Source organism: Brienomyrus brachyistius, chromosome 7 (genome assembly GCF_023856365.1).
Source record: "Brienomyrus brachyistius isolate T26 chromosome 7, BBRACH_0.4, whole genome shotgun sequence".
Classification (NCBI taxonomy): Eukaryota; Metazoa; Chordata; class Actinopteri; order Osteoglossiformes; family Mormyridae; genus Brienomyrus; species Brienomyrus brachyistius.
Window position 1 is genome coordinate 17,355,620 of NC_064539.1, and position 16,723 is coordinate 17,372,342.

At 41.0% G+C, this 16,723-nt stretch overlaps 1 protein-coding gene across 1 annotated transcript; it reads left to right on the top strand.

Moving 5' to 3' along the window:
- The first annotated feature begins 4,358 nt into the window (after nucleotides 1-4,358).
- On the top strand, nucleotides 4,359-16,264 carry rbm18 (RNA binding motif protein 18). The gene is made up of 6 exons (XM_049019851.1): nucleotides 4,359-4,570; nucleotides 5,667-5,779; nucleotides 11,592-11,718; nucleotides 12,427-12,507; nucleotides 13,913-13,998; nucleotides 14,962-16,264. The coding sequence occupies exons 2-6, from the start codon at nucleotides 5,673-5,675 to the stop codon at nucleotides 15,119-15,121; spliced, it is 561 nt and encodes a 186-aa protein (XP_048875808.1). The 5' UTR covers nucleotides 4,359-4,570; nucleotides 5,667-5,672; the 3' UTR covers nucleotides 15,122-16,264.
- The last annotated feature ends 459 nt before the right edge of the window (nucleotides 16,265-16,723 follow it).

The following is a 16,723-nucleotide window of genomic DNA, read 5'->3' on the forward strand; positions in this document are numbered from 1 at the left end:
GCCAATAAATGCTTTTTCGAAAGGTGCCATATAAAAATAAACTGAATTGAGCAGAAAGTTCGAAAGTTCGCCTCAATCCATTTTGCTCACCTGAAGGTTGAAACATTACGTTTGGAAACACTACATAATCTGAAAACGTTTTGCCCCAAGGCACTGATGGGGAAATGTGAATCAGTCAGCAGACACCCTCAGGATGACACGGAAACCATGGTCCAGCTGACCAAGATTAATTTGATTCAATTGGATGTCAGTCAAAAAGTCGAGATTCTCGCAGCTGTCCCAATATCCTGGCTAATTAGAACTCCGACAGAGATCAAGACAGTGTATCACATGTGACGGACAGACAAGGCCTTACAGGGGGAGCAAGGAATCAAAATGGGGTGTCCACAGAACTCCCAGAGGAGACAACAAGCCTGGTATAGTCATTCTATTGCTGTAAAGATGTAAAGAGAGTGATATCTGGCAAGACATGTTTAGCTCTTATTTTAAGTGTTGATCAAATGTTCAGAGGCGTAGGCCCCACTAATGAGCATCTTGTCCCATGCAGATATTCAGAGGCTACAGCTTTTAAGGTGGAATATCTTAATACCAAGACTGCAGCCGAAGAACTTGAAAAACTAATGTGTAGAGCATCCAAAATGCCCCAGTAGTGTGCCCACAATGACAGGCATCAGACTCTACCCCCGGCATTGGTTTACACAATCCCAGATTCATCGAAAGCTTTCTGCCCAAGAACTATCTGGATAGTAGAAGATATGAAGCAGACCAGATTATACATTTTTAAGTAAACCTGCTTATTAATGCAGAGAGCCTGCTCCTCCAAATAGCAGACTGTGGTTCGTTAACAAACGAGTCGTTAATGAGTCAGGTCAGAGAGGAATGGCCAGACTCATTAAAGGTAACATGGTGACTATAAGTGCAAACGTAATAGCTCAGTGCAAGAGTGGTGTGCAGACAGGGATCGCTGAACACACAACTCATCAACATTCACAGTGGTTCTGGAGATAAACCTGGTACTACATAAGGTTATCTAATGAAGGGGTATCAATGGATACTGACTGAATACCCCCTCCCCCCCCCACCCACAAACTATCACTGGAGCTGTCAGCCAGTCCATTAATTATCTTACAGAAAATAACCAGTTTCAACTGCGGGATGAGCTGCTTCAGGAGAACGCTCGGAAATTAAAAGTCTCACCAAGGGCAGGACAGTAACGGGAAGTCTCAATATGCTGTAATTCCAGTATGTCTGACCCATGACATAACAGCAGTCCACCTCTTTCAGAAGCACCTTTTGAAGTCACCAAGAAGAGTGTAGTATTTATATGATGGATGTGCGAAGGTGCAGAAGAACTGAAAAGGATTTCAGAAACAAAGCAGACAACTTTGAGGACTTTGCTGTGGAAGCAGAGTGGAAATTCTTAGCAACCACACACTAAAAAGGCTTTTGTAATAGTACTGAAGGAGCTATTCAAAGACAAGCAACAAAGGCTAGACTGCAACATCCTTATCAGGATCAGACACCACATCAACTTTAGCTCTGCCAAGGAAAATACCAGGGCTGTTGAGTGTTTTTCAAGCCAAAGATTTTTAGGTCACGTTTCAGTCATGCATAAATGCCACATAGGCCATGGACTCTTCATTATTTCCAACAATTCGCAAGAACACGTCTTAGCATGCCAGTGATTCTGCTGAACAAATGAAAGTAAGGAATCATTTAATGGAGCCTTCAAGATCATTTAATAGATGTTCTGATCAAGTAGTTGAGAATATAGGAGACATTAGGCTTGGGCGGTACGTATTCTATCATACTGTCGTACATTCTAGACATTTCACCCTGGTATATGACAGTATTTAAAAAACCGTAAATCATGTAGGCTACTTTAAACTCTGGAATCAGAGATAACCTAAACAGGTTTATCAGTGTGGTATCTGAGCGTAGGGCTGGGTGATAAAACGATAACTGTAATTATTGTGATATAAATCTGCTTAAATATGGATGTGACAAATGCTCGATAAAGGTTCGATATGATTCACAGCCCAACGTGTTGCCAGCGACACAATAAAATGAGGTCACTTTCTCTGTCACTGCTCGGCAGGATCAGCAGTGGAGCACAACGACACAGCTGTGAAAACAGGGGATTTATTGACCAGGTTGCTTTGGGTTTACCTGCTCTCCCAGTGAGTTACCCTGTTGTATTGCCGTTTTGTCTGTTGTCTGCTTACCTGCCCTAGCAAAGCAACCTGTTCAGTAAAGCTAATCCGGCAAAATCTAGTAAAACTCAGTCCATGAGAAATCCCAGCAGTAATAACCCACAGAGAATTAAGAAACCATAGGAAGAATTCCGGCAGTGGCATTTTTTTTCAGCGAAGGTTAAAACAACCTGTTCATCTTCTACCCCAGACTTGTGAAATGTGAAATGCTGTTTGGGAGTGATGGTGAAAACCACGCGGCATGAACCATGGTGCTTTTGGTTTCCTTTTCCTAATGCTTTGACGCCTTTCTGAATAAAGAGGGTCAGAAAGCTAAACGTACTTCAGTGGGAATAAAGCTGCTGTAATTAGGAAAACATGAGAGACCTGACTGCAGCTGAACTTAATCCATACTGAACGATTTCAGTTTTTACATGAAACTGCTTCAGGTTTCGTACTGCAAAACAAATAATACACAAATGGATAGGCAGGGCAAATTACACAAGCGGCTACGACATTAATAATAATAATAATAATAATAATAATAACTGTGTTGTTTTTATTATTACAAAGCAAAAAATCAGTACTCTATATTAGATTTTCCTATGTATATGGTGAATAAAATCCAGATTTTTCAATCTTCAAACATTCAGCACTCAGGTACCATCATAAGGAGACCCATTAAAACAACTAACAAAATAAAAGACCAGACACACACACTTATATATATTTCATACAATTTTTTGTTTTCAAGTTCCAGTCCTAGAGTCATATGTATGATTGTATTCAAATGATTTGAGTTTATTACATTTGTTTCTGAATGGCACTTAAAAACACAGAAATGTAGAGCCATTTCCCCACTTATAAATGCTATAAATATGTTAAAATGTTATTCAGTCAGAGGAGCATTTATTCCTGAGAAACAAGTTCCCTTGTCCTATGACATTTAATCAGCATGGCGCTAACACGTTGTACTTTCACCTTCCCTCCCTAATTGCAACTGAAATTAATTTTCACTTTTCAACAAAAGCATTTTGCTTTGTGACTCAATAATATAACCTAAATTTGACATCTCCTACTCCTGCAACACGTACTAACATTACATCTGGTCAGTTGACAGTCTGTAACGAGACTTTCTGGGATCTGAATAGAATTTTCTTCAAATTAGCCACCCAGAGGGAGCGTGGCACGAATTTCCCTAAGTCAGCAAATTGTTAGTAATCAACACCAATTTTCTTTTACTAAAAAGTGACTCAGAGTTACAAAGGAGGGAAAAGTTTCTTTCCGTAGATTTTGCAACATGCAGCTACAAAGATACTTATCCGTGATATAACTGGCATATAAGATAAGATAAACGCTATTGATCTTGTATTGATTCTTGTATTAAATACGGGGCAATGTTAATTAAGTTCTGGAAACGTAACCACAAATTTATAGTTGTTCAGAGTATACTTTTGCTTCTCCATACTTCAGACCCTGCTTCACTTGCCAGTTTCCCATAATACCATGCGTAACATCGTAGCGGAAGTCAAACCACTTTCACGCGGTATAGATCCCGTGGAAGGACGTCCTCGAAAACAACCTTTACGTTATATATATATATTTTTACATTTCAGATACCCACGCAGTTTCTGTTTTCCCATCGCACGATTATATAATAAATATGTAGCACATCTAGTATAACTTTCATTCCACAACATTCATAGAGTGCCATATAGCATGGCGATTACTTCTGAGAAATATCTCAAGGGATAACGAAATCTTTAACTAATGAATATTAAATTGTTACTTACACTGAGTGAAAGATGCTATGCACGCAAGGGATAGTCGATGTACAAGTAAGATAAACTGCCGCATGCAATTGGATAAATTTCAGATTAAATGGCGATGTCGCCTTTTCGTTGTTGGAGGTTATCTCTATAAAGACAAAATATGTTCATTTATATGTGTACAATGCTCTACAGTCTCTACACTGATATCTAATAGGGAGTTACTTAGAAGTATACAATTCCAGACGTCTCCTGAACACCGGGAGTTTCTCAAATCGTATACGTCTTACATCATCACACCGCGACAAAGACATTATCAAACGTTGACCAATCAACAGTCAGTTTCTATGACTAAGTGGATTGGCTAGTAAAAACCTCATTAGTACGCGCCGGTGTTCATATTTTGTAGTTTGCGAAGAGCTGCTAGCTACCTAGCTAGCTAGGTAGCTTTAATTGATGATATATAGTCATCAAACGTCAAATATTTCTCAATGTCGTTTTTGTGAAGTGATACTGAACGGTGTACAAAAAACGCAGTGAAAAGGCTGTCATCAAAGGACGACTCTAAAGAAGACGGCAAACCACTAACTGGATAGTTAGATCCGCTAGGTAGCTATTTTCGTCTTAAACGTCAATATCTTGTCGTAGGGTTGAAATGGACCAAACCGGACCACGACGTCGTAATAAAAGACTTGTTTGTCAGCAACAAGCAACCAAGTTAACTTTTTTTAAATTAATTTTAGCTGCCAAGCTAGTTTGTTTGATTATCACGATCCAATGAAGTTTATAATTCCTGAATGTGGTAGATTGGAGACAATAGATTGGAACTGTCAAATTCGTGCAATTATGGCGTTTATTTACTTAACAGAATTCTTTGTAGTATAAAGTCTGTAAATCTGCTTTGGGTTTGTGATTTCCCGTGTCTTGTAACAGTATACGGTTATTTTATTTTATTATGCGTCTTATTTGCTACTGATATTATACAAACATTAAATCATTTTGGTAAAAATACACTTTGAAAGGGAATAAACATTTCTATACAAGTTACAATTTAGACTGCATTACAATTTGTGTTTAAAACTAAATAGCTGATAAGCTGTAAGGTTAAAAGTTAAGTGGCCATCTTGTCAGTTTAATGATCTGCGCATCGTAACTACAAGAGGGTAGTAATTCATTTATTTTGAGAATGCCATTCAAAGCCTTTGAAACAGACATGTTGAAGCTGTGCCAGGGAGTTTTGACTGTAGACGATTGTCTGGTTCACTGACCTGTTGTTACAATGTCCGAGTTAAACAGCTTTTATTGTTATTTTTTCTGTTTTATATTTATTTAAGAATATTGAGTAAACTAAAGGTAAAGGTACAACAGCTTAAGTCCAGTGTTCTGCCAGTCATTGAAGATGTTGACATTTTTACAATATTTCAAAATCAATATAAAATTAAAATCAATATAAGATATTAAAGTGATTTGTGCTACAGATGTTTGCTCTCCCACATTTTTCAGTTTGATAATTATTCTGTTTTTATTGATTTGTGGTTTAGAAACTAAACAAAACTTCATTAACTCTGCCGTGATTTAGTCCGTCAGAGGCGGTCCACTCATTTACTGTTCCCCGGGGCGGCTTGATCCATGCATTATTCCTGTAGTTTGTTACTATGTTTGCAGTTGCAGTACACTAATTAGTGTTTGGTTCCGTCTCACTCAGAAGCCCATGCAGTCGACGGTGGAGACGCTGGAGAATGCCTCCATACTGTCGGAGAGCTCGTCACAAGAGGGACATCGCTTGTGGATCGGCAACATCGACCCTAAAATCACAGAGTGAGGCTGGAATTCCACCCCCCTTGTTCTATGCTGCTTTATTGTCGTGACGCGATGGCAGGATGATTGATTAGCTCCTCTTTGGATTTGGGAATGTGGCAAAAGAGGCTGATAGAAAGGCAGTTGAGCAAAGCACTGCTCTCCATTCTCTGTTTATTTGGCATGTTTAGCCTGTTAGCATGTAACTGTCATCACTGGGAAACTTTGTATTCTTTGTTTTTGTTGACTCCTGGGAGAAGTAAGTCTTGCTTGGGCCGGTACTACGCAGACATTTCCTTTACCCAGCTCCTCTGTTTCCTTATTGGGTACAATAAACACAACAGCTAAGCCCACAGGCTGCTGATTGGTAGGATTAATTGGTCCACATGGAGGGAGTGTTTGTTGTAGTCTGCCCACTGCGGATCTCACTGAAGGCAACGCACAGCTGTGCAGCCTGTGGTTCACAAGGTTATTATTCATCTGCATGTGCATTTAGTACCAAGCTACAGTGTTTTGGGGGCTAAAAAAAGACGGTAATTGAAGGCAGTGCTGAAATCTGAAGTACAGTGTTTGCCTAATTTCTGTATTGAAGCTTGTTTTGATTCTTGATCTGAAAAATGGATGGCGATGGAGGAAAAGGAGAAAACGGGTCTTTTAGTGATTGATAAAACACATTCTGTGGAGTGTATTATAACAGGAGAAGCTGTGCAGATCACTAGTTAGGCCACTTTTTGAAAACTGCATTAATTAATCGCCACCCCACCCCCCACCAGATGTACAAGGGCTGTGTCATTTGAAGCCTTTTTATGCTCGTTGGAGGGTTTCATGTATGTTGTGTTTGGGCTCTGCATTTTTAAATATGAGCCTGGTGTTTCCACACAGGGGCTTGAAAGATGAGGCGGAGCCTGACAGAGGGGAGGGGCTTGGGGAGAGCCCTGGCAGGCTGTGTTATCGTCCTGCTATACAGCCTCCTTATGCCATATATCCTTATGCTGTGCTTGTGCTCCAAAGGCTTGGCCCCGGTCACTCTTCAGTGCTTCAGGGTGCCTGCATCCCCTTGTAGTTGTGTTGCTCTCAGTATCACTGATTCTTCCACTGTTATTCAAACCTGTCGCACCTGGCACCAGGTTTCACTGGTGAAAGACTCAACTCGGCTCGATAACGGAGACAAAATTCATAATACTGAATATTTGCAGGCTGTAGTAATTCCAGCCTCTGTTTTTGTAATTTGTGTAGATGCTATTTGAGTTTTGTTTGCCTTAGAAACTGCTGTTTATATCTGTTTATCCTGAGGCTTAACATTTGTTTGCTGTATTCATATTACCATTATTTTTATTATACATCGATGTACATTTTGCAGGCCTGAAAACTCTTATGATGACTGAGCATTTATGAAGGTTAGAACATGTGTGTTTCCTTTGTAAAGTTTTACAGAGGGAAGTACTTTGTGTCCCCTAGAGTCAGATAGTTCATATCCAGAAAGTAAAAATCCAGTAAAAATTTCAGGTTCTGTTGACATGATACCAAAATTTCAAACTTCGATATGATACCAAGAGAATTATTGAAGTTCAATACCATCTTCGTTATTCAACACAGTATGTAAGGTCACTCAGAAAAAAATTATTTCAGTTGCAGATTTGTTTGCAGTAAAACCCGTAAACTTGTAAACTCATGTTACTATATTTTTTAAATACCGGCCGCGACCCGCAGGTAAAAATAACTGCCGACCGTTGTCTTAATGCAGAAATGTTTAACCGATTACAGAAATATTTTAACTCTTACCAAAAAATGCGTGTCCCATCTCTACTTCAACCACAACAGCCTCATACAGATAAATATTTACACAATTCTGAAATAACATAACTATTTCGTGGAGCTCTTTGTATTGTTGTGTGCTGGGCCTTAAAATGTTTAGCTAAATTCATGGTTTTTGCCCCCTTCCCTGTGTTGTGCCGAGGTCCGTCTTGCATATGTCTTGTGGTTTACCATCTTCTTATACCACAAAGCCTGTCACTGAGGCTACACTCTTCATTGATTAAGCACAATGGTGAAAGTGCTGCCGCACCTTTAATAACACCCAGCATGTGAGGCTGCACTGGGGGCTGGCCATGCACATTGGGAGCCTGGGAGCCTCAGCGGTCAGAGCGAACTGGAAGTGCAGGCTAGAGATTCCATACCATGAAAAATAAGTGCTGAGACCATTTTAAACATGATAGAATTGATACTTCCGGTACTTTCAATACTTTGGCAACACTAGTTTCAACCAACCAGCTAAGTACTCTGTGCCTCTTTGTACTTACCTAGCTGGCTGAAGGAAAATCTTGGTGTGGTTTGTTGCTTTCTGGACTGAACTGTCCATCTCTGGTGTCCCCAGTAAGCTACCAATGTACTTGGGGGGGGGGGGGGGGATCACTGCCACATGGCACAGCCGAGGGAGGTTAAGCAAGGTTGTGTTATCTAAACTGCTGGCAGGTCTCCTCCTTGGCTTGGTTGTGGAGGATCGCGCCTCGGCTTTCCTCCAGCTTTATTTATATTTTCGTCTGGATTAATGGCCCCCTTGAGAATCCCACTAGGGTCTGTTTTACAGCCAGAAATGGTCTCCCATTCCAGGGTACTATCAATTCCTCAATCTGCACTGTTACAGGAAAAGTCCCTCCCCCTTCCATTGCAGCCTGGAGGGGTGGAGCCTGGGAAAGCGAACACTCCTTGTAATGAGCTCCAGGGAGGCAAGGGGAAGACGCGGTCCCAGCATTGCACTTCTCCCATTCATATCTTTCCAGGATTAAAAATAACCGTGGCTAAAACAATGAAACTTTCATAACAGTTTTTGTATGAGTTGCACAAGGCTATTCTCGGGCAAGCTTAATAGTCTCAGGGAGAAAAAAAAGTTCACTACCTTATTTACTGAGTTATTTGGAATAGTGAGTGTCTTCTGATGGAATTTAATTGGCTAAGGAATAGCAGTATGTATGCTAGACGTTTATGGTTAGTCTTTGTCTGTTTATGTATTGGTTCATTGTTTATTTCAAGTCAAGTGAGCTTTACCGACATACCATTCATGTACAGGTAGACAGTAGGACTGGGAAACTCCTTTAAAAAAATTTTTATAGTGTAATGTGTAATGTCATTCGAAGAAATTCAAATATTAGGCCTAATTAAACGATTATGTTGCTGTCTTAGCCCCCCCATTGCAGTAACCTAAGCCCCTCGTTTGCAGTGTACTAGGAAGGGTGGCACCTTGTAACGTTAGTCTGCTACTTTAAGTGAGGACACAGTATTTATTAACATTTTTATTTATGCAGATGCTGTTTGCACCCAGGGCAGAAGCCAACAGTGCTGTTCTGCAAAAAATTCCATGGCTAATGTCATTGAATCTGCATAGTTTGTTTTTTTATTGCTCGTGCTGCACGTTGGAGGGAGATTCTCCCCCACTGTGAGAATTCCAAGCCCTGTAGCTTGTGCTAACGTTAGTTAGCAGGATTACTGTTTGCCTTCATCTAGCTAGCATTTGCTAGAACAGGGATGCGTTTTGCGTTTAATGCACCCTACCTTTTGTATTCGTATCGCACAGGACAGGAAATCATGTAGCAGCAACAAAACATCATCCGAATCGTGGCGTGAAATTAAAATATCCGATAATTTACATTAGACATGTATCTCATGCTTATATGAATAAAATACCTTAAAACTTAACATCATGCAATCAAATGCTACCTTCGCTTTAGTCTGTGTCTAACTAGACTTGGGCTGCATCTAATTTTTCATCATACTGTCCAAACATTATACCACAGCATATGATGTTTTGATGGGATTTTGAGAAGCAACACTGTACTCTGAAATCTTGGCTGTAATATTCACCAAGTAGGGTCTTCCCCTACGATAAAAAAAAAAAAATGTTGCTGCAGTAGGTTCCAGAATGAGCTTTTCAGATTTTTAGGAGTTCCTGCATCTTTGCATTTTTCATGGGATTCATACGCCCATGTATGTCCATCCCAGGCATTCTGGTCAGCTGAATAAATTCATGGAAATCCGCCCCTAGTGGCAGATCCCTTATTCAGCGTTAAGCAACAGTGGCTATTAGGCAAAAGAAAAATGGGGAAATGCGTGTTAAGATTAGCCTTCACAAATTTGATGTGAAAATGTGAATTTATGCCACAGATTATGGCAGTACTTTAAAGTAGATGCACCAGTTGTGGCAGCCAGCTATCTGTATTGGCCGATACAGCAGCAGGCCATCAGCCAGTGGTTAAAAACGAGCCAATATTTACAGCCAATAATTCCCCTTGCAATGGTGATCTATAGTGCTTTGCACCCCTGCATACTAAGCAGTTAGAAAAATGTCTGCTACGTGGAATTATTTTAATGTTCACAAAACCGGTGTTATTAAATGCCTTTTGCAGACATCGCTCTGCTAAGGTTTCATGTGGAGGATCTGTTGATAAACGTTTCAGCACAACAAATTAGATTGGTCAGCTGAAGGTGGATGCAGTTGAGTGTATGAAGAGTTTCTGAAAAAACAAATTCATTTCAATAAAGAAGGCTGCAGTACTGGCGAATAGCATTAGTCCTTCAGTAACGCAAGTATTAGAGAGGAAAAGAAAATTCAGACTGGAGAAATCTGTTTATCAGTGTAAATGTCATAAATATATAAGATGTGTACAGCTGTAAAATATTAGTGCTCCTGTTTTTATATGCCAGAGTTCATGTTTTCTTACTAAAAATGTAAAAATATCTAAAATAAATAAATAAATATAAATACTTTTTCATATTTTTTGCAATGTAATTAATTTTTAAATTTATTTACTTGGAGCGTCCCTTTAAACATATTGAAGCAGAACCTCTCAAACGGTCGGTGTCGGCTGTTGGTATTGGCCGGAAATTTCCATATGGGTGCATCACTGTCTTTTAAAAACTCAGTTTTATTCAAATCGAGAAGTTCAGCTTCCCAGGCCTAGTATACAGTGTCATGAAATAACATTCCCCCAGAACCACCATGTAACCTACAGACAGCAGTTGACAAGGGGAGGGTTTTCGCTATCAAAAGTTCTTTAATTTACAATTTGGAAAAAATAGTAATAGGGACATTTGAGGTTCAGCATTCTTAATGGAACTCCAACGGACCAGGAATTTTTTTTTCCAAAATGGTCTTTACATGAATATTAAACACTTTTTGTAACCGTATCTAGGGTAATGTTCAAAGATGGGAATCGGTAGCTAACCAGCATTATACGGCTGTCACATCAATGGTAAACTTTGAATTCTTTCTTTTTGTTGACTCTCAGGAGAGAGAATTTTGATTTTTGATTTGTTACATCTTCATGTTTTTTTAAATATATACAACACAAATCATCACATGGCAGCAATTTTAACATGATAGTTTATTGACACGTATGCAGTATTAATACTGGCTGATCTGTAATATTCAGATGGGAGGGTTTATCCTCCCTGCTTCCTATTGGCTGCTGTCTGGGGGGGGGGGGGTGCAGTGACCTCACATTGCACAGTAGCTGTACAGCTTTTTTTATTTTTTAAATATTTGTGCTCTTGTGGGAATTCAGACTTCCTCCTCTTTATTTTCTCATTGTCTTCCTCTTGTATCCTCTGTATTGTTTTGCTGAGAGATTTATCACTGCTGGAAGGTGTAAAGACCTGTCATTGTACCTGAGGCACCATTCCGTATGTGTTGAAACCACGCCGCTTATTATTTTATGACTCAACATGAATGACTGCGTTCTCTTTGATTTTGCAAGTTACTGTCCACTTTTAAAAGATCAACATCATGCCAGTTAGCTTAATGGAGCCGTCTGTTTACAAGTTGCATTTTTGCCTGCAGGTACCATCTCGTGAAGCTCCTGGAGAAGTTTGGGACGGTGAAGCAGTTTGACTTCCTGTTTCATAAATCTGGACCCCTGGAGGGTCAGCCCAGAGGATATTGCTTTGTCAATTTCCAAACTAAAGAGGCAAGTCTGCATCTGTTACCTCTAACACGAAGTGATGCGTGATCCTTTGGAGTGAATATCCCCAACTCACGCCCACCCGCCCCCCCCGCCACACACACGCTTGTACCGCCTAAGAAAGCCATCTTTAAAAATGCATCTATTGACGTTTTTCAGAATCTCTCGCTTTTTTGAAATATTTTGGCAAAGAGTCGACAAGAGTTCGCAGCAGGAAATTAGCGGGACGTGCCGTGCAGCCTTGTTCTCGCAGGAGAACGTCAGCCAATCAGGCTGCTGAAAAAAACGATCTGTCGTCAGGCGTTTGTTGCCCTGAATCACAGCTCAGTGTGATGCAGTGAAACGTTCTGTTGCTGAAGAAGTGTTGCGCAATAAGCCGAGAGACTGACACAGTACCTCATTAAATGGGGGGAAGGCAGCTGTCTAAATTTAACCTGCCGAACATTTGTTTCATCTGTGAAAACTCATTAAACGCTCTGGCTTTCTCTGTTTATTTTTTTAAATGAATTTGGAAATGGTGCAACAGTCCTCACTGTCTTAATCTCCTGTGCTCCAGGTTTCCGTAGGAGCTGCTTTCTGTCTGTGGCGTGGGGGTACTTTGATCAAACCAGCATGAATTCCTCTTTATTTCCATTTTGTTGATGCTAATGCGGCCGTATCACGTTTTTCTTTGTCACTGCAATGATGGCGATTACGACGACGCCCTTCTTCAAGGAGGCTGAACGAGCCATCCAGTGCCTCAACGGAAAGTTGGCCCTGTCCAAGAAATTGGTAGTTCGCTGGGCACATGCACAGGTATGTATCCCACAGCGTTCTCACTGTGGGCCCCCGCACACCCAAACCGCGACGTCTCACACGGGCAAGACTCTCTGAAGCTCCTACTACCTACTTAATGCATTTTTGGCGACTTGGATCTGATTGGTTAACTGTTTCTCAGACCGGCCAGTCTCGCTCTCACATTGGCTATCTTGTGCTGGTGAACAACCAATGTGCTTGTAGGAGCGGCCACATGATAAGAAATCCTCAATGCATCCAAACCTGTTTTTATAAGGCTTATAGAAGAAGTGTTTTTTTTTTTATGTATATGTTTTTTACATGATTAAATGACACGTCAGCTTTCCACGAAGCACTTCCATTGCAGGCTTCCACAGTGTGGTTAACGCAATGTGTAGCATCTCCCGCTGCTAGCTGAAAACACTTGTGGTCGCGTTGAGTGTTTGACCCACAAAACTCAGTGTGATTACAGTGAGAACAGCTGGACAGTAGTTAACTGGGCTCTAAGAATAGGCCACTGTGTAGAGTGAGGAAATCCTGTACGGGTTGTACTGAGCCCCACCACCCTAGGGGAGTGGGACAAGGGGTTTGGGTCAAGGTTGACCATACAGACTTGTTGACAACAGAAGGCAGCAGATTCTTGCTGTCTCTTCCAAGGGCTAAGCTGTTTATAGCTGTCAGTGCTGGCAGTCTCATGCTATAGTGTGATACCTGTGTTAATAATGCGAGCATTGTCTCTGGGTGAAGAAGAGTCTCATTATTGGTGGGTTCTGCCAGGGTGATCGACTACCTCTCTGCTGCACGTCATACAAGTATAGCATTTTTCCCATTTGTGCACAAGTTTCTTTGTATTCTGTGCTGCCATTCTGGCCTGACGATTTTTTTATACATGCAAAGACAGGAAAAGATCGTGGGTTTGTTTGTAAACATGCTTTCTGACCAATGAGAAGCTCACCCATGCAGCGAAGTCGGTGTCGGTGATGTTTTCAGTCCTGAAATACAAGGTGTACGCATACATTTGTCTGTGTATGTCACGTGACCGAGCAGAACCAATAGTATGCTATGACGCATGGTCTAGCGTTAGTAGACTTGTATCATCGTAAGATGGTTCGTACCATACCTCTGGAAAAAGATGGCGACAGTCTCTAGGCAACAGGCTGAGGATGAGGGTGGCCCTTTTATTCTCGTAACTGTGCTTCTGGGCTTCTAAACCTTTTGGATTTTTAAATAGCTGGTCTAATTGTTGAATGAATTTGAAGAGGTTAACTTGTTACCTATTACTTTAATAGTCGGTTTTAATGATCTCACCGATAAGAAAATATCACTTTGCATTTTTAAGACACTTGCTCACTAATACGCTGAAATAATTACCAATGTATCTATTTACAGGTTTTCCTATTTGATGTATTTTCTTATCTCCAATCAGAGGTTTGACCAGTATAGAGGTGACAAAACCTTGCCTGCGAGCCTCGAACCCTCATCCAGTGCAGAGGAGATGCCCACCTCACTGAGGTTTGTACTGTACACCCCCACTGCCCCTGAGCTACTCTTCGGGCACACGCGAGCAGCGCGGAGGCATGCGTAGGCGAGCAGAGGCAGAGCGGAGGCAGAGCACAGGCAGCGCCTAAAACAGAAGGCTGCCGCTCTAATGCACATGGAATAGGCAGCCACTGGACCCTGATAGGCCGTAACTCGGTAGGTCTCCGGCGGTAGCGCTACCTCTTTAGCGGCTTGGTAATCTGTCAGACTTGTACTGAATTATGCTGGAAAGCTCTTGCTAAGGCTCGAGAGCCGTATAGGAATCAGGATGGTCAGCATCTTGACATCGGATGTTCGGTTTTACTGTTCAGTTTGCCTGCTTGCCGTCGTTTGAATAGTGGACGAAAATTATAAGTTACAAAACCACTGTACAGGGTCGATTTCAAGAAGCCAGTTTCAGCACAGATCCGGAGTGACCAAGGTTGCTGAGTCCGTCAAAGCCGTAATTCCATGAATGTGATGGTTATACAATTTGTAGTATAGAAGACTCTTATTTTGACACCTTGTTTAGGAAGCCATTTACGTATGATGCTGAAGGGCATTGATTGCCCTTGATTAAATAAACTTGGGAATAACACAGTGTTTTATGTGCCCATCATTTTGATTTCAGATGTCTTCCTTTGACCTTAAAGTGTGTAAATATTACATTTGACGTTTTTAAGTAAATATTTCAGATGCAGTTTTGAATCTGGAAGTATATTTGACATGGGTAAGAAATGGCGCCGATGATCTGATGACAGAACAAAGAAAACTAGCTTTAGCGCGTCGGCTCGTGTTTTTTTAGAAAACTTTGCGTTTATTCCCCTAAACCTTGAATCCCAGCTACTGTCAGTCACTGTGATAGTGAGGGGGGGGGACGCGGTAGGTTTTTCCTTCCCTGTAAATTGACCCTCCCCCCTCCCCTTCTCCTTCCGTCTCTCCCTCTGGCCTTGAAAGCTTGAACGCGAAAATCCGAGCCATCGAGGCGAAGCTGCAGATGATGGAGGAGAACCCGGATGAGCAGTACTCAGGCCCCTCCGTGTACCTTTACAACAAGCCTCCTGAGAAGAAGCGCCCGGCCCCCTACGGCAAGCATCACCGCAAATACCGGCGATGACGTCGACGCGTGTGTTCGGCGCGCGCATTGCGGAGCAGGCCCCGCAGCAGTAGCCTTGGGACCGTCACAAAGTGCTACAATCAGATTCTCTGTTCTCTGCCGCATTGTGAAACGTGAAATTTAGGCTGGAGGGCCAGGCTGGACACGTGGCAATCTGGCTGCCAATTGGCTGGACGCCGGTGAGCCAGCCGCGGTGCTTTGTGACTGTTACACCAAGGTTTTTTGGCTAGGATGCAAGCAACACAGAATGCTACTGTTTTGTCTAAACATCTTTCTCAAACTTTTTGACCTATTTTTTTTTTTTTTTTTTTTTTTTTAAAGAATTTTTATGTTTTTACCACTGGCTACAGAGAATTTTTAATGAATAAACCGTACGATTCTGGATTTACTGTGGCCTTCTCAATGTTTCTTGACCTTCGAACCTTTGAAAATTGGAATTGTATGCAAATGTGTATTGCGTGTCCCCCTGAAATTAAAATAGGAGGTTATTGAGTGCTTTAATGTAATTTAGCTGTGTCTTCCCGTTCTCCATGTTTCATATTTGGTCATAGCTTTGATATGGCAGTAGTGATGTTCTTTTTGTTGGGATTGTACGACCAATAAGAAGTCTTTGGATTCATTAATCCTTAGCTGAAACTAAACATTTAATTCTTTTGAATGTATATATACCATTTTTCCCCCCACAAGTACTTTTAGGCGAGGACACCATTGAGTTTGGCAAACATTTGTCTCTGCAATTATCACCAGCATTTCTTTAAATTTTGTTTAATAAGAGTATTGGCGATATAATACACTAAGTTTGCAATAGCTAGGCCTATTGCCTTCGGGTGCTGTTTGCCATGTGGTTGTGTTTGTCTGTTCTGTACTAAATGGACTGTCTACTTCCCCACTGTGTTATTCTGCTAAAACAAGAACATTTTCAAACCTGCTCATATGAGTAATGATGTTTTTTTTTTTAAGGACTAGAGTTCAAGATGAGAGCAGCACAAAAGGGATAATAGATATTTTTCTTTTTTTGCTGTGCTCATTTGGTTCTAATGAGATAGCAGAGTTTTTTTCAGCTTGGTAATGGAAAAATAGATTGAATTGTTGTAAACATGCAAATCATATTGCTGAAATAAATGAATCTCATGTCCTTTTTTTCCTTTGAGGGAATCGTATGTCATATGTTTCCGATGTGAAAAGAACGCTGTGTTGATTTGCAGGGGTTTTTAGCTTTGGGGGTGTGCTAGGCTACACCGTAAAATTCTGTAGTATGCTGTACTTTTTCTTGTTTTCTTTTTTTAAACAAAGCATTTGCCTTCTTTTTCTAGCATGTTGCTAGTTTACTTTATCCATATGATTGTTTAATTTAAAAAAATGTATTTAAGCTTATAAGTTTTCTGAAAGTGCTTATGATCAGCAGGTCATTGGTTCTAATCCCAGCACTGGCCAGAGTGATGACACCATTGGGCCCTAGAGCATGACCCCTTACTCTCTGGTCACTCCACTTTAGATAAATGCATCTACTAAATGAATAAACTGTAGATACTTATCCAGTTTGGGATCATGGTGAACCAGGACTCTATCCCAGGAAGCAGAAATACCAAGCCAGCGTTTACC

What these genes read in the sequence shown, in the direction of transcription:
- rbm18 (XM_049019851.1), top strand. Translation starts at nt 5,673, where the DNA reads ATGCAGTCGACGGTGGAGACGCTGGAGAATGCCTCCATACTGTCGGAG. An exon ending in ATCGACCCTAAAATCACAGA is followed by an intron (nt 5,780 to 11,591) that starts GTGAGGCTGGAA and finishes TTTTGCCTGCAG; the next exon opens with GTACCATCTCGTGAAGCTCC. An exon ending in GAGATGCCCACCTCACTGAG is followed by an intron (nt 13,999 to 14,961) that starts GTTTGTACTGTA and finishes TGGCCTTGAAAG; the next exon opens with CTTGAACGCGAAAATCCGAG.